Source organism: Haliaeetus albicilla, chromosome 19, assembly GCF_947461875.1.
Source record: "Haliaeetus albicilla chromosome 19, bHalAlb1.1, whole genome shotgun sequence".
Classification (NCBI taxonomy): Eukaryota; Metazoa; Chordata; class Aves; order Accipitriformes; family Accipitridae; genus Haliaeetus; species Haliaeetus albicilla.
In genome coordinates, this window is record NC_091501.1 from 21,844,798 (window position 1) to 21,869,003 (window position 24,206).

The 24,206-nt window shown below is 41.8% G+C and overlaps 2 protein-coding genes across 8 annotated transcripts; one reads left to right on the top strand and one right to left on the bottom strand.

Annotated features, from left to right (window-relative positions):
- Positions 1-100: 100 nt before the first annotated feature.
- STYK1 (serine/threonine/tyrosine kinase 1) lies at positions 101-19,643 on the bottom strand. 6 transcript variants are annotated; one of them, XM_069806755.1, is made up of 13 exons: positions 19,405-19,643; positions 17,426-17,559; positions 14,056-14,101; positions 13,560-13,918; positions 6,846-6,950; positions 5,804-5,947; positions 4,582-4,830; positions 4,090-4,271; positions 2,320-2,403; positions 1,857-2,065; positions 1,577-1,617; positions 1,201-1,297; positions 101-502 (listed from the first exon to the last, which is right to left on the bottom strand). In XM_069806755.1, exons 5-13 carry the CDS (start codon positions 6,910-6,912, stop codon positions 298-300), a joined length of 1,278 nt encoding a protein of 425 aa, XP_069662856.1. In that variant the 5' UTR covers positions 6,913-6,950; positions 13,560-13,918; positions 14,056-14,101; positions 17,426-17,559; positions 19,405-19,643; the 3' UTR covers positions 101-297. The 6 variants fall into 6 exon arrangements, with proteins under 6 accessions (XP_069662856.1, XP_069662857.1, XP_009912429.1 ...); XM_069806756.1 differs by lacking the exon at positions 17,426-17,559; XM_009914127.2 differs by lacking the exons at positions 17,426-17,559; positions 19,405-19,643 and having other exon boundaries at positions 14,056-14,530.
- On the top strand, positions 19,188-23,000 carry SYCE3 (synaptonemal complex central element protein 3). Of its 2 annotated transcripts, none has more exons than XM_069806760.1 (3): positions 19,188-19,324; positions 20,931-21,039; positions 22,100-23,000. In XM_069806760.1, the coding sequence occupies exons 2-3, from the start codon at positions 20,931-20,933 to the stop codon at positions 22,267-22,269; spliced, it is 279 nt and encodes a 92-aa protein (XP_069662861.1). In that variant the 5' UTR covers positions 19,188-19,324; the 3' UTR covers positions 22,270-23,000. The 2 variants fall into 2 exon arrangements, with proteins under 2 accessions (XP_069662861.1, XP_069662860.1); XM_069806759.1 differs by lacking the exon at positions 19,188-19,324 and adding an exon at positions 19,837-20,063.
- Positions 23,001-24,206: the final 1,206 nt, after the last annotated feature.

A 24,206-nucleotide genomic window follows, 5' to 3' on the forward strand; every position in this document is an offset into this window, starting at 1 on the left:
CTTGCCACACAAACTCAATACACTTCTTTAACTCAAGCTTCTCATTACATTTTCTACAGCTTCCTAAACCCACTTTGTTCCCAAATGACCACTGGCAGAATGATATCAACAGGTTGATTTAATAATAATAATCATAATAGTTTGTTTTTTCTGGTATGGAGGAGAGATCTGATATATATGATGTGTTTGAAAAACAAAGGGATCCCTCCCAACATATGCACCTCACTCTGGGCTTGCAAAGGGTCTAGAAAGGGCAAAATCAGAGACTTCTCCTTTACCAACATGTGAAAGGGTCCTTCAGAGTATGGTGTATTCCCTCACTAGGCTGTGTACATCAACACCAGCAACATTAGCATAGAGTTCAGGCACCACAAGTTCAGGCACCTGCAGTACTGCATGGTCATTGCTGGTCTTTACAGCTGTTTGTAGGGACCGGATCAGGTCTGCTGGAGAAGGCCGCTTAGTTGCATTCCACTGCCAGCAGGACGTCATGATGCCATACCTGTAAGATGGAGAAGTAGGGCAGCACTGGGAATGAGAAGCACCAACACAAAGTTTTACTACAGTCAAATCATCTCATATTTAAAATATCTAGAGACCTCCTCTTTTTCTGCTTCATATAAAGTTCTTTCAATGATCCTTTGGAATTTGCAACCACATAATAATGTGTGGGGACAAAGGCATGCAGTTGTTTGCCAGCATGTCAACTGTGAGTATGGGAAAAGGGAAGAAGATTGTTTGGTATTCCCTTTTGAAAGAGCATTATGAAAGAAAAAGCCTCTGAATATCAAAAGAAATTATGTCTTCACAAAAGGAAATAATAATGCCTTATATCTTCCCTGTGGATGATTTGTTCATTTCAGGGAGAATCCCACAACTTAGAGGAGAAAGATTACTCCAGAATAGTCCTGCACCTTGCAGGGAAGCAGTGGAGCAGCAAAATGCAGGGGCAGACAAGGAAACAGAAACAAGAGCAATTTTCAAATGCAGGAAAGAACGGTTTTGGCAATCAAGGTTTCATACAGCAGAATCCAGTAAGGAGATGTGGCAGACATGTGAGAACAAGTCTCCTCAGCTAACAGGTTACTGTTTTGTATAGTCTAGACTTAGAGATCTTCTGTAAGATCTAGTTTTGCATGTCTTACTTCCATTTAGCTCTGCAGATCTCAAGTTCAATTGTCCATAAAGCAAGTGGCTTACATGGCTTGCTGGCAGCTTGAGGGCTGCTTCATAATGTTCTGTCTCTGCAGGTATGGTAAGATGTCACAAGGTGGCACTTCAGGATATGGTGGAGCACCTGGAAGAGCAAAAGGAGCAACAGTAGAAAAACTATAAGGTAATGGTTGCAGATAGCAGCTTGTCTGTAAGAATGCCTGTCTTCCCTACCAAAATCCATTTTTTTCCTATCACAATTCACACTGACAGACAGTCTAAAAGGAATTGTCAAGACTTTGCAAGTTGGAAAAACAAGATGTTTATTTAAATGGCCCAACTTTACATGCTAAAATTTGAGATTTTGGGTCTTGTTAATTTGCTGCTTCCTTACATATTTTTTTATTATCATTAATCTTCTTACCTAATGTTATCATTTCATACAGTAGAATTCCAAAAGACCATCTGCAAGAAAAGAAAACAAAGCAATGTTAAGTCTCCATTCTAGCTAGCTAGCTAGCTTAAATACATACAAGGCATGACCTTCAGAAATTATAAGAGAAGGTATGAGCTATAAAGTGGAGCATTACACTGAGACTAGATAGGCCTTACTGTGAACTGCAGGACATGAAATGATACATAAAGGAGTGAAAGAGATAGGCCTGACAGAGAGAGGAACTTCTAGTCCAAAAATTAAATCATACATGTCTGCCTTGATGCTGGGGGGTTTCTTGAGGAGCCGCTCTGGTGCCTGCCACTTGACTGGCACAATCTGTGTGACTGAGTTGGCACCATATGTGTGAGCTTCATAGGCCAGACCCAAACCACAGAGCTTAGCAGTGAAGTTGTGATGAAGCAGGACATTCCTGGCAGCAATGTCACCATGGAACAACTTCTTCTGTTCAAGGTAAGCCTGGAGAGTTGGAAAAGAAAGAAACCATGATAATTTTAAAAGGAATATTAACTGATATCAATTTTCACTTAGTTTATGCCTGTCTTCCACACTGTGGAATAGAGGTGTATGCTCACCAAAATAATGCAAGCATATTTGGCTCAGTTTTAACAAAGCACATCCTCAGTGCTTAGGCCAAGAAGACCAGCCACCATGCAGACCTGTGTTCCAATCAAGCAAGAAGGAAAAAATGCAGCAAATGTGAGCAGACTTACCAGAGCTGCTGCAACCTGCTGTCCAACTTCATATACTTGCCTCTCAGTGAGGTCATAGGGGATACCATCCATTGTCATTACATCCTAGAGACAAAAAAGCAGACCTTGGTTCAAACAAATGCCATAGCTGTAGGGTACTGGGGAATATTTCCTTCTAATCCAATAAAATGAGTACTATCTAATCTTATGCTCCCCCAGCTAATTTCAAAATTGGTCATAAATTGACTGAAATATAAAGGTACATGGATGGGTGATGTTGATGGATGGTGTGCTGGGTAAGACAAGTACACTAGAGACAACTGGTGGGAAAATTGAAGGGTGGAGAAGAGATTAATAGGTTAGACAGAAATGGGCAGAATGACAGAGGAGAATGACAATCCATACAGATGAATGAAAGATATATTATAAATTAGAATGATGAGTAGAAAAGCACATTTATAACATATGAATGGTTATCTGGTACGAGACTAACAGTCCATCTCTCTTACTATCCTGCCTGTAAATGACCCTAGTTGGATGTCCAGGAGAGAGAGAGAGAATAAGGTAAGCACACAATGCTTTTCCTGTGTCGTTTGCCAGCCCCCAACTATTTTCAATTTGAGAACTTCCTGAGATGGTTATAGTTTCAACACATTCAGTAACCTTTGAAAGGTTATCTTCCATGAATATATTCAGTCTTGTCTTGAACCCATGTAAAGTTTCAGTATTCACAGCAGTCAGTGGCAAGGAATTCTATTAGTCAACTCCCTACTTCATGAAGAACCACCTGCATTTGTTTTGAACAAGGCACTTACTAGCCTTACTTGCTACCACCTTGACCTTTTGCTGAATGAGGCAGTAAGCAATCTCTCTGTATTTAGTGTTCTAGAGGTAGGAGAATGATGGATTTATATAGTGACATGGCAGAGTTCTGTTTCTATGCCTTTCTTAATAGTGCCTAATATTTGGTTCCTTTTCTTCAGTTAACATTTTCATTGGACTGTATATTTTCATACAATCAGAACCATGATTTTACTCCTCACCAGCAATGGGCAGATATGAGGCCATCACTACATATGTGAAGCTAAGACTGCTTTTCTACATGTGCATCACTTCATTTTTAACTATGCTGAATTTCATCTGTTCTTTTTATTGGCCAGTCTCTCAATCTTGGAAGACCCTTCTGCAATTCCTCAGGGTCAGCCCTTGCCTTTACTGGCTAGAATTATCGGCAACCATCATCACCTCACTGTCATCCCATTTTGTAGGTTATTGATACATGCAGCGAACAGCACCAGGTCCTAGGTGGGTGACCTCCCTCCGGTGCAAGTACCAACCTTTCACTCTCATGCTCTGTTTCCTGTCTTTTAATCAATTGTTATCATTCAATGACCTTCTCCCTGGTGTTGTCACTGCTCTGCTTTCTTAAAAGCATTTGGAGTGAGACATTATTTAAAACTTTTTAGAAATTCAGGTAGCTGTACCAACTCTCACTCTTATTCCAGTGCCTGCTATACCCTTCAAGGAACTCAAGTGGTCTGCAAAGTAGGACTTAGCTCTACGTATGTCAACTTCTTCAAACTATATCATATCTATCGAGATATCCACTAATTCTATTCCAGTTTAGACTTGTGTAGAACTTCTCTGGGGGATGGAAATAGTTTAGGCTAATATAGAGGGATGCATGGAGAGATGAAAAGAATCATCTATGACTTATGGACTATGACTTATGGATGGATATGTACCTAAGAAATTTAAAGTGATGATAGAATATCTTCTCTTTTGACTCACCTTCCGACATGTCCATAGAAATGTCAACAAGTCACCAAGAGACACATCTTCCATGATCATATAAAGTGGGAGCTGGTCTACACAGCATCCCACCAATTCAACCAGGTTCTCATGATGGCCAAGATTTTGATGGAATTCAATCCTCCTCAGGAAATCCTTTACTTCCTGGGTACTGGCCAGGTCTGAAAGAACAAAAAAACCCAACCCAACCCAAAACAAAACAAACCACAAAACCAAATCAAAACAAAATAAAAACCACCAAAACCCACAACAAACAGAGGCAGCATAGAACAGGGTGAGTAGCTTAAAATCAACATGAACAGCAATTTCTTTAGTCTTACCAAGACACTCCTACCAAAATACCACTCTGACTAGCTAACATGTTACCGAACACAGCTTGTTCTTGCCCAGTAATGACTGCAAAGTTCTGCCCAGCATCATGTCTTTGATACAGAGATCTGTACCAAAGCAGATTCTGGCCATGTGCCTTACCTTGTAAGACTTTCAGTACTACAGTCTTAGTCTTCCCGGGGTTCCCAGTTTCCAACTGTGCTCTGTAGATGCTCCCATAGCGGCCATGTTTTATCAGCTGCAAGGTGCCTGGTGAGAGTTTCTCTCGTGGTATCTCCAGTTCTTTCAGCATCAAGGATGCAGAATTTAGCAGGCTCTCCACAGATGTCTCACTCAGCTGGATATAATGGTTCTCTGTTGAGCTGGATTCCTCCTGATTCTTGTCATTCACTGACAAAAGCAAATACACATGATGCATAAAAACAGACAGATGAACTCTTGTGGTAGATGGCAATGCCTGTCCTTCTATCCTCTTTAATTTTTGCTCCATACTGTTTTGGAAATCAGGACAAAATACGGAACTGTTATTGTCTCTTAGTTATTCTGGCCCTTGAAGAGAAGGAATTTATCTCCCACTCTGTTTGATGAAAAGGCAGAATGAATCTGGAGATCTCTACTATATTTAACTATGCAGACTTTCTAGATAAGACGCATTTGTGCTTGATTCCCCTGTGCTGAAGCAATGACCATTTTCTTTTATTACCAGCTACCAGTTGTTATGTAAGCGACATGCACAGGGTGTTCCCACAAAGGCCTTATCTTTGTTCTCAATTATTTCCCTTAATATAGGCTGAAGAGGCTTTTTCCTCCACAAAACCAAAATCAGTTCAGAACTGGATTTTCCTTTCCACACAGCAACATTTTGCGGTACCAACAAACCTTCCCCTACACCCTCACCAGTCCCTCTTGTTTCCTGTTGTCTCCATAGGAAGTGGGAGACAACAGCTTGAAATTAAATTTCTTAAATGACAGTATAGAAAATGGATTAACGAGGTGTGATCTGCATCAAAACGACTGTCATTCATAATTACCCCAGTGAAACTGTCCTTGCAGTAGCCTCTAGAAGGCTGCTACATGAACACACTTCACAGCTCTCAAGTGATGTTACCACAGTATGTTAAACAGCCTATATGGTATGTTGCTTTAGGTTTTGTCAGATCTATCTGTACTACAGATTCCACTACTACTACTGCAAGTGGGGTAAATCAGGGTTTGCAGTTTTTCTGATGTTCACTGGATTGCTGAATACCACTCAGGCTCTTCATAAATGCTATTGCCTAACACCTCAAGCAATGGGGAAATGGGATTGACTTCTGGCCACTGAAACAACACTCTTTCCTCTGGTTGAAAAACATTTTTTTACCTTGGTGTTCAGATGATGATGCTTGCTGCTGCTTTGCTCGCAAGCCTCGACAGTGGAGCCAAAGGATCACAGTTAGCACGATGACAAAAAAACCCACAAGGAGAACTGGGACAACAATCACTTCAGTCTGATATTCACGCACAACTATCAGCAGAAAAAGAAAATGGGAAACCAAGGAATAAGCAGCACTGCCAGATGCATATTGGTTCTATATAACAAAGTAGTAATAACCCATTTCAGTACCTTTCAAACCCAAAAGCATGTGTATCTATCCTCTGCTCCTTGGAATAGCAACTGAACACTGTCAGTGCTGCCACTCTATTTTTCAAAGGTGCTGAGTATCTAAATTGCATGAAACCACTGGGACTCCCACACCTAAGTTCACTTATTTAGATGCCTTAATACAGAGCCTAGGACTTGTAGCCATGTATAAGTATCATCCACCAGTGAAACAGAACCGGCCCTGGCAGAGGCTTACCAGGGAGATGGGAAGGGCTGGATATTGCTATGCCATCACAAATACACGTGCAATTACAGCTTCAGCTCCTTCCATTAAAATTATAGGGAGCATTTTAAAGAAAACTGGGCGTGGTCACCTGGTTTGGAATTTGACTGGAAGACATTGCAATTAACAAGGATGTTGCAGGTAACTAACTCTCTTATGTTCCCAGATTTGGAGGTGGTGCTATTTTTGCATAGGCCAAGACCACATTTCAGTTCCCAAAGATGACAGAAAGTCATGAAATCAAAATCTCACAAGACTGGTCCTTAGGGAAGCTGCAGGGAATCTTTAATGACTATATTACGTCTCATTCAAAGTAGAAATACTCTAAAATGCCTAAAATTATGTGAGAAGAATCCCACCACAAAGGCTGTATCCCCTTAAAAGTTTCTCCCCCAAGACACACGCAGGAAAAGCTCGGCCAGATCCTTCTCAGATGCAGGTGGAGGAGGGGAAAAGGCTTGGCCCACTTTTTAGTAAAGCTGGACTTCCTGCTCAGTATGTGAAAGCTTCTTACTTAAAAGAATCTGTGAATCTTACCACATAGCTTGTCATTGCTGTTGCACTCCAGTAGCATGCGTGTGAATCTTTTTACAGCCCCTGCCATGTTCAATTACGAGCAAGTGGGTTTCCAACCTCCGTCTTCTGCACAGACACAAAGAATATTAATGAAATTTATTAGGACAAAGGATGATTCATGAAGCAACAAGTGACCTGAGTATGGAACTTCCTACACCTTATGATCAGTGGTTGTATGAAGCAGCAGCACTGGGACTTCAAGGCTTAGAGAATGATACAGGACATCCACTGTCAAATCCTATGAATGGTAGACTGCATGACCAGAGAGAATTTAAGATTAAGCTTGTTCTACAGTGCTTCACAAGCAATCAGGTACCCCTAGGCCTAAAGGCTGGCATATGCACAAAAATTCAGAGTCATGAACTTAATTATATTTAAAGAATAGCTAATACAGCTAATACACTTCTAACTAACACACTTAGATGCCAAAATGGCTCAGCCTTTTATCTTCTGGTCCATAACAAATGAAGAGATCAGCAGCATGCATACAAAATGTCTGTCATTCTTGACTACAGCCCCTGCCACAACTTGTACTATTGCTCCACAAAGACAAGGAGAAAAAAAGTCTTGTTATTAGGGCTCTCTGGTACCGACTCCTTAACACTGCCAGTTCTATAACTAATCTGAAGCACAGCATCTGGAACTCGTCTGCATTTGTAGTTGAAAATCCAGAGCCTGTGCAAGTGTGCACCCTTCCAGCTGTAATTTCAGATATCACTAATCTCTCAGGATGTGCAATCATATACCTACAAAATCTTCTGATTGTGTAAGTGCGTGTGTCGTGTACAGCCCCACTCAAACAGGGCTAGACTCACCAGTGTATGCCAGTGTCTTTGAGCTGCACCAGGACTGCAGATCAGCTGCAGGCCTCCCAAAACACATCCCTGATGTAGTATTTCAGCTGTTCTGCATTACAGGGGGAGATTAACCCTTAGAAATTTGCATTTCAGTTCAAATTGGTGTATGTGGTTTTGTTTATTCTCCAGAGAACACATAAGTGTTTTAGAAGATGCCCCACTACTACACTAGGTATGTTATATTTACTGAGGACTGAAGTCATAAGATAGGAATAGGCTTTGTGGTGCTGCATTGATTTACATCGGCAGAGGACCTGGACTCCTATTTCTAAATTGCAAAACTCAATGTGGTGAATAGCGACGACTGTCAAAAAGGCAAGGCATGTACATTTAGCCACTATTTCTTATAAACATTGCCAAAAATTTAAGACTTAACAGTTTCACAAACAGTATCATCTAGAACGTTTTATAGGCATTGGGACTTTTATCCTGTAAGTACTTACTTTATTTTCAGCTATGAGTTCAAGGCAATTAACCTCAATGGCAAATGTTAATAATAATATATGGCATTCTTACTGATATTAATATGGTTTTATGGAAGTTGGTAATGGATCAAACATTAAACAGAGTTTGTTCTCATGCTTAAAATTAATGGGTGAAATTATGCTTTATCAGTTGTATAACAGAGGCAGCAGAAAGAGGAAAATGGAATATATCTGCACTTTAAGGTATCACAAAAAGTCTGTTTCATTTTTTATTTCCTTTGGTTCTTAATAGGCTAGCAAATTCACCTGGTTTCAGGGTGCGGCTACAACAGTAATCCAGTCAAAGGAGCAATAATACAGCAATAACGCCAAGCTTTTCAGGTACAGTCTGAAAGCAAGCACACTAAGTCAGCCTACCTTGGCTGTAACATACACACTCTTACACACAAATACACACGTATCACTGTAAGAGGAACAGTCCTAGCTTCTTTCACTCTCAAGACACACACAGATACAAAAGGCATATATGAACATTACAGGAAAATAGACTTTAGGACCATTAGCCAGCAATCATGTTGTATAATCTGAGCCATAAACAGTCCAAGCTCCATCTTAACACTAGCTAATGGCTTTGCTTTGTACAGATGCTCACTAGAAATGCACACTTACATTTAAATGACGTGCATGCACAGGCACATATAAGCACACGCATACCAACTTGTACTTACACAGAAACATGCTCATACAGTCGCCAAGACCGATGGAAAAAAGCTTTGACACAGCAACCATGTCTACACTGGTTCCCTGTCCGTAAAAAAGATTCCTACCTACTCCCTTATGCACCTCCCATCAGTGATGCCAGTGGGTGGCACCCATTTTTTCTAACCATACTCAGGGCAGAACTATGGGATCCAGAAACAAAAACATTGGCAGCTATTAAGCTTTATTTGCACTGGCACTCCCATTCATTGCTGTTGCTTATGGAGCCATGCAGGTGTTACCACCGGAAAAGTTTGATTAGACAAGTCCATTTACACTCTATGTATCTATCCTCTTGCAAAACTCAGGAAGCAGGAAAAGAAGTTGTACTTAGTAAGATAATTCTGAAGTGCCTTTCAGTGCTAATTTCCAGGCCGAGACCACATAAATTCTCATACTTCACTCTTTCTGCAGCTTACTTGACTAACAGCAACATCATTGCAATTCCTACATTTCCATCCTCACAGGAGTGGTAACTCACAAATCCACAGATCTCCTGTTATATGTTTAATAAATATTTTTGCAGTGTACCTGTAGGGGACACGTGGAGGTTATGTGGTACTAACATCTTCAATGTACAGGGACATACTCACCACATAGCAGAAAGCATATTGGCAGTGCTCAACTACTTATTTTATTATATGAAGACAGTTTTCCAATACCAAGCCAGGATAAGGGGGACAAAAAAAGGTGGTGTGTTGTTTTCAGCCATGTTTGTTTGCCAAGCTGTTCTGCAGCCCTGGCAATTTAGACAAAGTGCAGAGGGCAACACAGGGACAGGAATAAGCAGCTAAAAGATGGCTGTTGTGGGGGCTGCTTAAACCAGTTCACAAAGCCCCAATACTGAATGTGAATATGGTTTTGAAAATGCAGCTGAGCTGAATTAAGTGCTCACCAATGCCAAAAGAAGGGAGTATCTCTTCTCTTTGGTCTCTTCCCACTCCTTGTTTTGCTCCCAGCTGTGCAATTGATCACACAGTAAACTGATTCAAACATTAACCTAGCAGGAAAAATTCACTGTTCTTTTGCCAAGGTAATTTCCTGACATTTTAGTGAGTGGCATTATTTCACCAAGCAATTCAACAAGTGCCAACACAGGCTGGAGAAAGTGGCAGGGGCACACATCCAGAAGCAGGAACAGGGAAAATGGATCTCCTACTACCTTGGGCGGAATGGCTAATTCGTCTAAACTTGTATTGTGAAACCATTCCCTGTGTCAGCACAGATCCACAGGTACTGTGTGCCAGCATAAGCCCTGCTATGGTTTTTCCAGCCCCCCGTCACTCATTCCCATGTGTATACTGTCCCCTTCGCGCTAGCACAAGCATTCACATGGTAATGTGGTAAACTGATCGGGAAGGTGATCTGCCCTAAAATAATCAATCCTCTCTCACATTTTATGGACTTACATTTCTCATCAGGCTCCATTTATTCTATTTAAAGTGCCAGGACGTAAGAGTCAAGAAACCAGAGTGACAAACATTGTGGTGAAGACTGACAAGAAAGAGAAACAGAAAGTCTTACATGCCCATGGAATATATGGAACAGATGGCTTGAGAACTGCACACACAGAAACTGCCTGCTTATTGCTCCTGCCATGTTCAGGAAAGTAAGTTGCACATATTCATGGTAAATACACAGTTTTGCCAGTGAATATGTCTGACTTGGGAACTAACATCAGTTCCTACCATGCACAGTGCAAATGTGTAAATCCTTGAGTACTGATTAGCTATTCTGTCTAAAGAAACAGCTGATTAAATTAATTAAATATGATAAAAATAAAGGCTAAGAGGCATTTGGATCTTCATTAGACCTTTTAAACTGTGCTATGAGCTGATATGGAATTAATGTAGTTATTTCTCCAGACTTCCTGGCCTGAATTAACTGCACTTTATTATAAAAACATTCTTGCAGGTGTTTTTCATGCACCAATTGTGAGGACCAACTGTAATATGACTACAGGCATGTAAAGAACAGCTGAGTAATTACTCACTTCAGTCCAGCACACCGCCCGACTGATAAAAGACAAAATAAATCCTTTGACCGTGACACCTTCTATGTAATTCCTTACAGCGGCAGAACCATACTCTCAAGCTTTTCCAGTCACCATTTCTGCACTGCTTTTATTATTTTCCTGCTCTTCTATATGACCTTTGAACATGGCCACCAGTCAAGGCTTAGGCAACTGTTAAGCACAAGCACACTGCCCTGGCTGCGCGGCTGAAAGGGAGGGGAGCTACCAGGGAACTGCAGGAACCAAAACTGCAGTGAAACCACGATGTGTGGGCTCAGGACAGCCCAGCAGTTGTGGACACTGAATGTGAGAGAAGAGGGAGAAGAAAAGCACCATGGAAAAGCAAACAGCGAAACAGATTTCTTCCCCTGTAATGTCCACCGTTTTACTAAAAGCAGCGTCCAAAACAAATAAAAAACAAGTCCCACAGGTTTCAAGCCTAACAATTTGATACCGTAAGAACATATTTCTGCGAAGAGCTATGTATTTGTTAGACTACATATCCTGTCTCTTCTGCCTTCAGAAGACCTTAGTGACTATTTCCAACAGCCTGGTAGAACATGACATGTTTGCAAGGTTCCCCTGGCCCATCGAGTCATCTCATCTCTCACCATAAGGCACCTGTGGGTTACCAAGCAGCATCTCCAACTGTCGAATGGGAAATTCTGACTGGTCAGCCCAGGTTAAAACATACCAGAGCCACCTCACTTCTCTCCTGAACAAGGATTACTAATAATATCCTGCGGCTTGCTGTATTGGCTATAATAATGTCTCAGCTATAAAGATTTGGTACTCTAACTCACTTCTCCAACACCTGGTAGTTGTAACACTCCGTAAGAAAACAAAGTGTTTCAAAAAATCACGTACAGTGACTCAAGATTTTCTCTTGGCCCAAAATTAGAAGCAGTACCTGAACATCAAACCTAGGCTAGCTGCTACTGAAGCTTATTAAAGGAGTGAAAGAAAACTAGGCCGACCACTTCTGAAGAGCTAGACCATGGAGAAAACAACAAATAATGAGGTCCATGCTGCTAGTTGATCAGGTGAATTACTTAGGGCAAACTTGGCTCCTTTTCAAGGGAGCAGAAAAAATAGGCAAAGTCAGCAGTCACTACTGCATTGAGAAATGAGTCAGAAGGACTCTGCACTGCTGTGCTTTTATGCTAACAAGGTTAGTCCAAACTGGCACCTTATCAGTGGAGACATGCAAGTTCTTATGGTGCTAAGTTTTCCTTAAACTCTGATCATCTCACAAAAATTAATTTACTTGTGCAGCGTGAGGAAGTTTGAGTACAGAAGTGTGAAAGGTACAGAAACTGAATGGTGATTAAGACAAAAATAAAGAATTTTTTCTAATGCAGACACAGCCTACTATAGCTTCTGAAAAATTAACTTATATCTTGATCACGCTCCCCCTGAATTAAGGCCACGAAAAGTTCTTCCTCACAGGTAATCTGCAAAATGAAAGTTAAAATAATAAAAAACCCCTGAGGAATACATTAACCTGAAGCCCTTAGTGAGCAGGCTGTTTGGAATATGAAGTGTCTAGTGGCCAAACTCTCAACAGCAGAGTTTTACCTATGACATCTTTTTGTGCAGTCAAAATCACACACTACTTTTGAAAACACCAGCCATTCTGTCTCTTTCTTACTGACTGACTTCTGATTTTGGGGGTAAATGCCAGTACTAAGCCTGTATCAAGTCCTAGCACAAACTTGACACAGATATTCTGAAAAACTGTGACAGCAAAAGCTGTTACAGGACATAAGCAGAATGAAGGAGTTTTTCAAAGGACCACGCATACATGTAGCTCTTGTTGTAAAGAACACTGTGTGATAAAAATACTGCATGATACACATTGCTGCATAATGGCTTAAGAAATTGGAACCTGAATCTGCTTTCATAAATGCACAGCCACAAGGAAACTGAGCTGAAGCTGTGTACAGTACTTTAGCTTCACAATTTCTCAACTTTGGGATGTTTCTTGGTGCACTTAACATAGATTTTGTTTATAATTTAATCAGTAGCTCATGCACACACACACACACACACAGAGATACATGCAAACAGGTGAACACACAGAAAAATCTAGACATCTGCACCACTTTGGATTAGAGTTAGCTTCCTCACAATCAAGTAACACTGATGGAAGTCAAATGCTAATTAGTTCTGAATCCAGCCCTAGGCATTTATTACTTAACCAAACACTGAACATATTTATACACACATGCATAGTATCGCCCTGCATTTTTTCAGTGAACTGAGACTAATTTTATATGAAACTTATTTCTTTTGTTATTTTCTTCCTGTTTAAAATGAGCCTAGAAGTTATTTCGTTTAAATCAACCTGCATGTAGAGGGCATATCTTTTTTCTTCTCTAGCCCCAATACCATTATGATCACAGAAATTTATTACTACAAGTAACTTCAATACAAGCAGTAAGTACATGCACAGATGTATATACATACATACACAGATGTATATACATACATACACAGATGTATAGACTTTACAGTACAGCTATATCCTAGTTCAGGTCACATTTATGTTAATGAAAGTCTTTTTAAAAAAAATAAATGTTCATTAGCTAATCTTCCAGCAGTGTTTTCTCTCACTTACCTGAATTACACCACTTCTCTTGCCCTGCAGTAGTCTCTTCCTGAAGCTCGCCTGCTGCCGGTTCCCAGTTTGTCGGAGGCTGCTCCGGAATAACACTGATAGTTGCCTTGTGTGCTTGCAATTCTTATTACTAAGTTCCTCCTCACTGATTTTCCTACCCCAGACCTGCCCAGCTTCAATTCTTTATTCCTCAAGGTCTTCTCAGCTGTCTCCCCAGGGAGGTTGCATGAGTGTACGTCCAACACACAGGCTGACAGGTAGGCACACACTTGTAAAACGGGTCTGCCTGGCTTCCGTGCACCAGCTGCTCACCCACAGATGACAGAGACAGGCAAAGAAAAGAGTCCACGGGAGGGGACCTGGAGTGTAATTTAAAAGGCAGGCAAACACAGATCAAGAGGGATAGGCTAACGTGACAAAGAGAAATCATACACTTCAGATTACAGGTTCACGTTTAGAAAAAAATGGGTTCTTGGAACAGAAAATCTGTACAAACCCCCTAAGACTCCAGACACTGAAAGGCTTTCTATCAGGAACACAATCTGCAAATGAAGAAAGAAAGAAAAGATTGGTAATACCAAAGCATGCTACAACAGACAGCAGCAACACAGGATTTTTTCACACTCTGCCTTGCTTGTGCATATCCCTCCTGCTTGGGCTGTCCATGCATTCTGCCAGCATTTTCCAGCCCTGCCATCAGCTCTCTCCTGCCCTTTCCTCCCACCAGTCCAGCCCAGAGCTCCCACACAGCCCTGGCAACGACCCTCACTTACAAAACCCCTTCAAAATCTGTCCTGAGCTCCCCAACTAGACCGGATAATACTCTTGAACTTGCCTTGTGACCTTTTCCTGCTATGATGCCCTTGGGGTCACCATTGCGCTCTGCTGGTGCCCTCAGTCCCCAGCAGCTGCATTGCATAATCTTCATTGCACCTCAGCTCCTCAGTGTTTTAGTTCTGGGGACTTTCTTCCCACCTGCTCTCCCCTATTACTGAAAAATCTTGTGTTAAGAGTTTCAGATTCCTGACTCCTGGTTGTATGAGTCTGTACAAGATTATTTGCTTACCTACTTCATACAAGTGAGAGGCAGTTGTATTACAAGAGGAAACAACATGAGACCTATCATTGAGAGACAAAGTTCATTTCACAGTCAACAACACAATGCAGGTAGCTTTGGGAAGTTGTAGAAGATGATATGATCTCTGCCAACTGTTTGAGCAAAACTTACCTACTCCTATTAACACTTTGGTGTTGCGTGTATTATTTTGTTATGGGAAAATTTTAGTTGTGGTAGAGGCAATAGCTTTAGATACTGAAACACAGTAGTTAATTTATCCACAAGAGAGACTGCATATCAATATAACCGTATACCAGTACATCCCAAGCTTCTCTCTGGGATTATTCTTCCACCTGGCATTTACTGTTCATGTGTGCAAAATGGTGAAAACCAGGAGTGGTCTTCTTCATTGCTTGATCTCTCTACAGAGACTGGAAGAAGTGGGCAAAATAGACTAAGTGAAATAGCTCTGTGATGTGGACTTTCAACCCATGAGAAACCAGGAGAGACATCTTCCAGACTGAAAATTTTCTTGAGTTAGAAAGATCACGACAGCTGCAGAGCATAGGCTCAGACTCTGGTTTTAGTTATCCTCTTATTCTGGTACTAAGCTGCATTGACTCTCAGCAGTATTTTCTTCATGAAGGAGCAGAGGATCTGTCCTATACCCCATTCCCCATTAAAAAGTGGCTAAAATGCACAGGACAGTTCCTCATTTAAATGAGTTCTTTACTGAAATGTGTTACTTTCCAGAGGCACCTTCCCCAAGGGCAGCTGGGTGAACCTATTCAGATTCCTGTTTAAAAATATGCTAATTGGCAATACTACTCCTTTTGCTCCTTCTTTCACAGTTTCTAAAGCCCCCAACTGCAGAGGAAAGAGTGGGAAAGGCAAAGGGTTAATATTCAAGGTATGCATATGCAAAAGCAGCAAGTGCTGCTGCTTTTAGCTTCCCCAGTCAATCTTTCTGCTGTGTCCCCTGTCGGACTGGTTGGAGAAGATATTTCAATGGTTCAGGCCTCAGACTATATAATCTTCCTCACTGATCCACAATTCTCTCCCCCTGTTTAGTTAAGGGACAGCAGTCATTTATTGTCATGTTTTGTCCTGTGAAAGACAAACTTCTGCTGTAAGTCTTCTATTGTGTGTACATCCACAAAGAAAACAGTTTAAATGCCTCTGTCCTTCTGTTTTTTCCTTAAGCAAGTATTATTAGGCACACTGAAAGGCAGTAGACTGGCACTCTTATTAACAAAAATGTCCTCTTCATCTCCAAGACAGCTATAGCAACCATCCAAACCACAGAGCAGCTGCTCAGTGGCCTCAAGATGTGTTTCTGGGACTAAGTGGCAATTCAACCACAAGCCATCCAGTCTTTATCCTATGCACTGAGACTGTTAACAAGGGTGCTAATTTTGCAGTTCAGCTTCCAGAAGGTAAGCATGCTCCAAGTAACTGCTGCTGGACCAGAAAAAGCAAGCTTCAGATGATGGGATCCCCTTCTTAAATGTTGTGGCATTCACTTTTTCTGCAGTAATTTAGAGGAGGTAAGGTCTCTGACTTACTTTCACATCCTAATGTAAGATTTAAAACTGTGGCTTATAGGTGATAGACTATGACTGATCTTTTGGTCAGCCTAAGCCCACAGAGGCTGAAAAGCTCAGTACCTGTTCTTTTGTTTCTGCAAGCCAGCCATTCATCCCCTAATGGGGTAAGAATCAGAACAGATGATCTAGAAGTGAAAGAAAAACTCCCATCATTATCCCAAGTCTCTGTTCTGCCACATGCGCTTTGGCTCTCAAGATGGCAGGTCTTCTGACTTGAGAACAATTCATTTGCCTATTTAATATTTAGATTTTTCTTGAAAATGATAGTTCTAGTGTGATTTTCAGTTTATCCCTGCAGTTTTTGTTATTTAAAATTTCCAAAGGAACAAACGCTAGGAGGGGTAGCATTACATGAAAAGAAATAAATAAAGAGCTTCTCCTTATAAAAATGAAATGACTGAAGGATTATGCATCAAGCTTCTTCAGCCAGTTGAAGGTCCAGTAATTTGCCAGCACTTCCTCTATTCAGGGTTAGGCACATCTAATAATAGTCTTTTTCCACCGCTCCCCTGCCAAATTAGACCTGATCATTTCCAACTCTGTTCTTAAATCAAATGGAAATTTCATTTGCACAGTTTCATGCAGTCACTGGTCTGGTCAGCCCTCTCTTCTCAAACCAGATGCTCAGGAAAGATCCTGAAGGTTGGTTAGATGCTGTAAGTAGGCTACAGTACAGTTTTCCCCTTTGGCTTCTTTGGCAGATTTTCCAGGCCCAGAAGCGGGGATTCATTCAACACAGCCGAAAAACTAAGTTAAGGTCATAGCTGCCACAGGTTCTCTGTATAGTCAATACAAGGTCATAAGAACTTCTGTAAAGCAATTCAGGGACTAAAACCTTCTCTCCCTACACTGATGTCACAGGTACAAAGGGTAATCTAGCTCCTGATTTACATGTCTTGGTCAAATGTCAGAAGTTAGATACCATACATTTGGGCTAAATTCCTTTATCTTCTTCAAAGAAATAACGTCCCTAAGCAGGAGCTCTTTGGGCTCTCAAAATCAATACATATCCGCAGCGTAACTTGGTAGCTTGGCCACACCTTCTCCCAGAACTCCAGGGCTGAGAGATGAACTGTTAGACTGTAAGTTAGGTGCAGCATGTATCATATGCATTCAGTTCTGCTCTACTTCCTAAGTGCTTTTGTCCCAGGCAACCAACATCCTGAGCACAGTATGTATGCATATTCCTCTGTTACTTCTACCTTCTCTCTTTCAGTTTCTTACATTCTTTTTGTTAAATATATAAATGTTCCTTTTACGTTCCTGCTTTTTGCCACCACATTTTTACACTGTTCCCATTTTCCAGTAAGAACCCAGCAGCTCCTCTTGGCAAAACCTAGAAGGTAGCGAACAGAGCTACAGCGACCTGAACAGCCAGTCTCTGGATGGAATAAATTGCAGGGTGTCACACAAAAAGGAGCCAGCTATGCCCTGGAAAGAATGCCCATAGAGACCCTAGAAGAACTAGAAAGTACCTATCACCAAGAGCTATAACACTGTTACATAAAAATGCATTTAAGAACAATTCCACTCAATAATATAATATTTATGCCTGTAATTCACCCTTTAACACATTGCTGTGTCCTAATTATAGTAGAGAAGAGTCACAAATAAACAAAGACATGTTGAAACAAAACACGCTCCTGTCTGCCAGTGTCACTGGAAATGGATTCTAGCACACTTATTATTATGCAGTAGCAAGGTGGCTGCTAGGCTATTGGCATTACGTGCATAAACACATGACATATGCTGCCCAGGTTTTCATAAAGTAATGAAGCAGTATTAAAAAGCAACACCACTAGACCAAAAATCAGCCTCCTAACCACATATACACACAGGTACAGCAGGAGGGCAGCATCTGGGGGATAGCTTAAAGGCACAGAATTTAGGTGCTGGGGTTACTTAAGAAATGACTGTGCCACCTCAAACCAAGGGTCTATCAGCCTAGTACTATGCCTCAGGCGGCTGGCAGCGAGACTGCCTAGGGAAACTAAAGACTGTAAGATCATAAAATGATACTTCCTTTAACACTTTCCCCAGCCGCCAGCAGCCTATGGTTCACGGATTTACTTAGCCAAATACAACTTCTTCTTTTATAAGCCTTGAAGGATTTTGCTCAACTGCTTTTGAACCCCTGCAAAATTTCAGCAACACAATGCTCTGTGACAAATTCCGCAGCATTCATATAACTTGGGTGAATAAATACTTCATTTTGTTTGTTTTGAAGATGGATTGCCAACTTCAAACCAGCTACTCAGTTGTCAGTGAAATGAGTGGTAATAGCAAGAGATGAGTAAGTTTCATGCATGATGAGAATACTAATATACTCCACTGTTTACAAACAGGACTAAGTTTTTGTTTGTGTGGATGAAAAAGGAGAACAAGAGACAGCCCAAACCATTTAAGGTTTTGATATTGATCTGGAATGCCACACGATTTGGAGCATGAGCAATTCAGAGAAGGTACTTGATTCTCACCCTGCTATATACCAGGTAATTCCTAGTATCAGCAAACTCTCGACAAACTTTTGAGTCTTGTTGCTCAGTCTCCAGAAAATTGCTAACCCTTCTTTGCCTACTCCTGCAAACACCTCCTCTGGTATTTTTTTTTATGAAGGCAAATACCATAGAATCGCAGCACAGCTTGGGTTGGAAGGGACTTTAAAGACCATCTAGTTCCAGCCCCTCTGCCATGGGGGTTGCTCAAAGCCCCATCCAACCCGGCCTTGAACACCTCCAGGGATGGGGCATCCACCGCTTCTCTGGGCAACCTGTGCCAGTGTCTCACCACCCTCACAGCGAAGAATTTCTTCCTGACATCTAATCTCAACCTAGTCTCTTCTAGTTTAATACTGTCGCCCCTTGTCCTGTCACTACAGGCCCTGGTCTGAAGTCTCTCTCCATCACGCAGGCGGGAAGACGATCCCCCACAGAAAAGAAGCCGAGGCACCACCCAACTTTCAAACTTTGGGCTCGAGACGTAACTTTTGGGTTACTTTCAGGACAATCCCCGAAAGCACAGGCCATCTGGTGCAACCAGCCTTGCCACGGCTTCCAATGGCCGGCAGCCGGCCGTGAGGGGAGGCCCCGCACCACCCTAACGTAAGGGGGCTATACATCCCGGGGGGGGGGGGGGGGACACGACACAGCCAGAGGGGCCGTAAGCAGGGGGAGGGGGTTACCTCCTGTTGTCCAGCCTCCGGGGAAGGGCAACTACGGCACGGCGGCAGGCGGGGGACCAGGCGCTGCCCAGCAGGCCCGGCCTGCCCCGGAGGTCGGCCAGGGGGGTGGCCAGGCCGGCTGAGGGGGGCCCAGGGTCGGCTGCGGGTGCGCTGGAAGGAGAGGGGTGGCGGGACACAGAGCCGTGCCACAGTCCGGGCCCGGCGCCGCGGACTGCCTCCCTGCCCCGGCGCGGGGGGCGGGGGGGGGGCAACCCCCCTGCCTGTCCCTCGGCCGCCTAGCTCCTCACCCAAGCGCTTGTTTTCGCGAAACACAGAATTAATCGAGCCCGTGAGCTCGGGGGCAGAGCGTGCAGGAAAGGACGGAGAGGACAGACCGGCGCGGTTTTTTTTGGTGTCCCGTTGCCGCCCGCTCCCGTCCCCGCCCCCCGCTGGCGAAGGCGGGAAAAGGGGAGGCTGAGGCGGCGGCGGGGCCCGCCCGCCGTCCCGCCTGGGCGGCAGGGAGGTGGCAGCGGGCCCCTCGTGTGGGACGAGGAGGGGTCTGGGCTTGTGGAGGTCCCCGGGGGAAAGGGTTTGCCGGCGCACGGTTACCTCAGGGAGCTGGTTGTGCGGGGAGGCCCGTGAGCAGCCAGCGTCTCGGTGAGGCTCGGCATCGCTTTCAGGTGCTGTGGAGACGTTGTAAACCGTCGCATTCCTCCCGCATTTATCGGCAATAAAAGACGGGAAAATTGAGTTTGAGAAATCATATATGAAAAAAGGAGGCTGACAAAAACTCGTGCTTGCTGCGGGACGTGTGGAGTCCCTGCAGTGAAGCTCTCCCATCTCCCCCTGTGTAGTTCCCTGCCATCCGCCGGTGGTTTTCAGAAAAGAAAGTTAAAGGCAAGGCTGCGTGCCACATTTTCGGTTAATATCAAGGTTCTGAAACTTTTAATCGCATAAGTTGAGCCTCCCGACCTATATTTTTGCCCCAAGCATTTTTACTTCCGGAGATTTTACTACCTACAACTTAAGTGGAGGTTGGTAAATCACAAGCACTTAGATGGTGACAGAACTTAGTGTATGTAGTTACCCTGCTGCAGCATGCAAGTGTGAAATACTGGATACTAATGGAGATTTTGCAACTACCTTTGAAAATTAGGAATTGACCTATGGCAGAGTATTTGGGAGAGAAGCATGGAGACAACTGTAACAGGACAATAAATAAAATTTTCTAATGAAGTGTTTGACGGTGATCTTTGTTATTACTAATACCAAAATCTTTATTTGGCACAAACGCAGCATATTTGAGTGTAATTCTTTCTACTTAAGTTAATTTCAAAATGGGTTGAAAATACTGTGCAGCATACAGGTGATGACCAGTAACTTCAAGGTCAGATTTTTTAATGAATTCACATGTAAATTGAGTATTTATATACACTGTTGGGTTTGTTGGTTTTTTTAAAATTTATTGCAATGTTACTTTCTCTCAACTGGGAAAATCAACTCACTTCAAAGTATAATAAAGTGTGAAATTCCTGGTTTCCTTGTAGATGGCCGAATCAGAACCTCAGGAAGGAAACTATGATAACATGGTAAAGATGGTGGAGGACCCGAATAGGGACTTAGAAAAACTTCTGGAGGAAATGGAAAAACTAACAGGTACAGGTGTATTAAGAATTATACGGATTTGTTTACTAGGGTGAAGACATTGAAGATTTACTATTTATATTTATTGCTGTAAAATTCTGTGTGAAAGAAATATAAGTGGAAACTATCACCATCAACTAATGCCCTTGTGTTCTTTATTGGGAGAAAGCGTGCAAATACTGAAAATTAATAGGTGATGCATGCTGAGTGGTGGTTGAAAACAGAAATAATACTAAGGTATTTAATGTACAATTACTGAAACATAGTATGTAAAATGAGATTTAATTCTGAAAAATGGTGGGATACATAGTATCTCTCAGGTCGGTGCATGATGTGTTTAATTCCTCAGCTAGAATAAAGACTCCTCTGCAAATTTAATCTTAGTCTTGTATGTATGGAGAGGACCACATATTCCTCTCTGTGTTCTGCAATAATTCTATCAGAAACTGTGCAACTAACAAGGCTAGATGGAAACTGTTCATTGAACTATTTGTAATTAAACACAATTTATGAGTGCCATTGAGAAAACTACAGTCAATTTATGGTAAAACAAAAGGGAAAGTATGAAATAAGTGCTAAAACCATTTGCTCTGCTTTATTAGATACTTGTTATTTCAAAATCAATTTAATTATTTAGGTTGTTCTTAAAACCTTTCATCTCTATGCTGCAGCCTCCTTAATCTTACCATTCCTCGCCTAACACAAGCCTCCTGACTGCAACTGGTCTGGAGAGTGGATTCTTTGGTTCATTTATTTTAAAACAGTCTGTTGAACCTTTCTTTTTGATTACCTGTTTTGTTATAATTTTTAGGTAAAGTGTCTGTCTCCCTTTTGTAATTTACACCAGTATACTTCCATTCTGAAGTATTTTGAGACATTTATAAAGAAGTAATACTGAACAGTCTTTTATTTCAGTATTACTGTGGGCAGTTTCCACTTTATTTTACAGCAAGCTTTCTCTGACATAAGATCTGAACTGATAATACTTCATGTCTTTTATTCGTTTATTGAATCAGCCATTGCTTTTATTTAGCCAAAATTCCTGGCTTAGTAGTATCTGTTGGGTTTGTAGTGCAGGCAGCCTGGATGGCATATGACATGGTAGTTATACGTACCAACCCAGACCTGGCCAACTCCATGAGGCGTTTGGAAGATGCCTTCCTGAGTTGCAAAGAAGAGATGGAGAAGAAATGGCAAGAGGTGCTAATGGAATCTAAAGGTGAAGAGCAAAAAAAGGAATAAATTGAATTCAGTCGTGCTGGCAGAACTCCATCCCTTGGAAAATCACTCCAGTCTTTTTGTTTTCCAGCCATGGAGGTTTCACAGACACCGTGGAAAATGGATTGGCTTTCATCTTGCTAAGAACTACTTACGTATATACATCTGTGGAAGTATTGTAATGAGATTACACAGATATATATATTTATATTGTTGAAGGTAAAAGTAACAATGTGTCTCTTTTTATTATGCTTATCAGTAATCCTTGTAGTGTGTATGCATACACAATTTACATGCCTTCCTGGAAAATCATATTCACTTTGTTGTCAATATACGTGGAATTCTTTGACACCTAAACAACTGGGGAGGCGGGGTGGGGGGGTGCAGTGGACCATCGCAGTGGTATTGCACCAGCAGATGCCTTTCAAGGAAAACTGAAGAATTACTTTTGTTCCAAATGAAAAACAGGTGAAATTCTAGATTTGCAGATACTTGAGTTAGTTTGACGTGGGATTGCCAGCTACGTGTTCAGTTACAGAATTTTACTATTCAGATAGCTCATCTGTAGTTGTTTCATTTTGTTTCCTTGGCTTTTTAACCATTTCTTGGGACTACTTTTCCCAGATTGTTCTTCTCAAACCCTCTGAAGGTAGCATGTCTCATTTAAGAAAAAAATGTTTACCATTATAGACTGCACTGTGTGTGGTGTAGTCTGTGGAGGTGCTGCAGAAACCAAATTAACCATGTTATAAAACATGCTTTTCTCCCTATGTTCCTACTGTGCAATATTAAAAAAGGCAGAAAAAACCCCCAAACCTTTTCTTTTGTAGTCAAGCTGTGGATTAAGAGCGCCACCTTGTGGCTTGCGGTTAATGCATAAATGAGTATTTTATCCAAGATGGAAGTCGGTGCAAGTTTTGAGAAGGATCTTCCCCTTCTTTAAAATCAGTTTCTTTTAACATCTCCATCTCCTTTGAAGAGGCATTTAATCATTTAAATCACATCTAAATGATCTGCCAAAAGTTTGCTAATTTTTAGACTATGTATTCTCTTGAGACTTGAGTTGATGCCAATTCACAGACAGAATGTTTATTTGAACTCTACTCTTGACTTTCCAGTGGGTAGGTCTTCATTCCAGCCAAGGTAGGGAAAAATGGCAGAGCAGCATGAGGAAACTTAGACTTTGCTTAATCTCTGGAGGATTTTTAATGGCATGTTGTCTGTCATTTGGTACCTTTGACTACATTGTCTTCACTCTTCAATTCTGTATTAAAAATTGAATTCTTTGAAGAGGCGCTGTCTTCAACAGCTTGTGTAGGAATGTACTGAATTTTGTGTGACCTTTTGGCCATGAAGTGCTAAGTATAGATTGACTGCAGATTTTCCAGAAAGCTCAGTTTTCATTGAGACATTTAAACCAAGTGGCCAGTGTTTAAAAAAAAAAAAAAAAAGAAAAAGAAAAAAAAGATTTTTTGAATCCAGGAGTCCCACTGAGAATAGAGAATACTGCTCAAAACCAACACTTCTAAAAAATACATCTTTTAATTAACTAAATGTGGCATTCAGTGAAGTTGTATCTTTTATGTAAAGTTGAATCCTGTTTCCTGTGATTGGAAGGCTACAGTAAGTGAGTCTGTCAGAATACTGTTTCTCCAGAGCAAAAGGCTACGATCAGAAAGCATAGCTGGAAGGAGAGGAGGCATCTGGTAACATTTTTTTTCAGTCCTCATCCCACTTTACAACTTTTCCTTTCTGAATTTTGGAAAAATGGGGGGCGCTGCTGTATAACCACAGAGGCAGAAGGCATTACAGCACCACCAACAGAGGGCTGTAAGAGCACCTTAATTTTCTCCTCACCAAAAAGCAGACAAACTGCAGCTAGGCTGTGCTAACCTTCAGGCACCAATTTAGTCTCAAGGACAGGTGCTTACACTGAGGTACCAGGTCACCCCGCTGTGAAG

What these genes read in the sequence shown, in the direction of transcription:
- STYK1 (XM_069806756.1), bottom strand. Translation starts at nt 6,912, where the DNA reads ATGGCAGGGGCTGTAAAAAGATTCACACGCATGCTACTGGAGTGCAAC. An exon ending in GTATGAAATGATAACATTAG is followed by an intron (nt 1,298 to 1,576) that starts GTAAGAAGATTA and finishes TTGCTCTTCCAG; the next exon opens with GTGCTCCACCATATCCTGAA. An exon ending in TCAAGCTGCCAGCAAGCCAT is followed by an intron (nt 503 to 1,200) that starts GTAAGCCACTTG and finishes TCCATCTTACAG; the next exon opens with GTATGGCATCATGACGTCCT.
- SYCE3 (XM_069806760.1), top strand. Translation starts at nt 20,931, where the DNA reads ATGGCCGAATCAGAACCTCAGGAAGGAAACTATGATAACATGGTAAAG. An exon ending in GGAAATGGAAAAACTAACAG is followed by an intron (nt 21,040 to 22,099) that starts GTACAGGTGTAT and finishes TTGGGTTTGTAG; the next exon opens with TGCAGGCAGCCTGGATGGCA.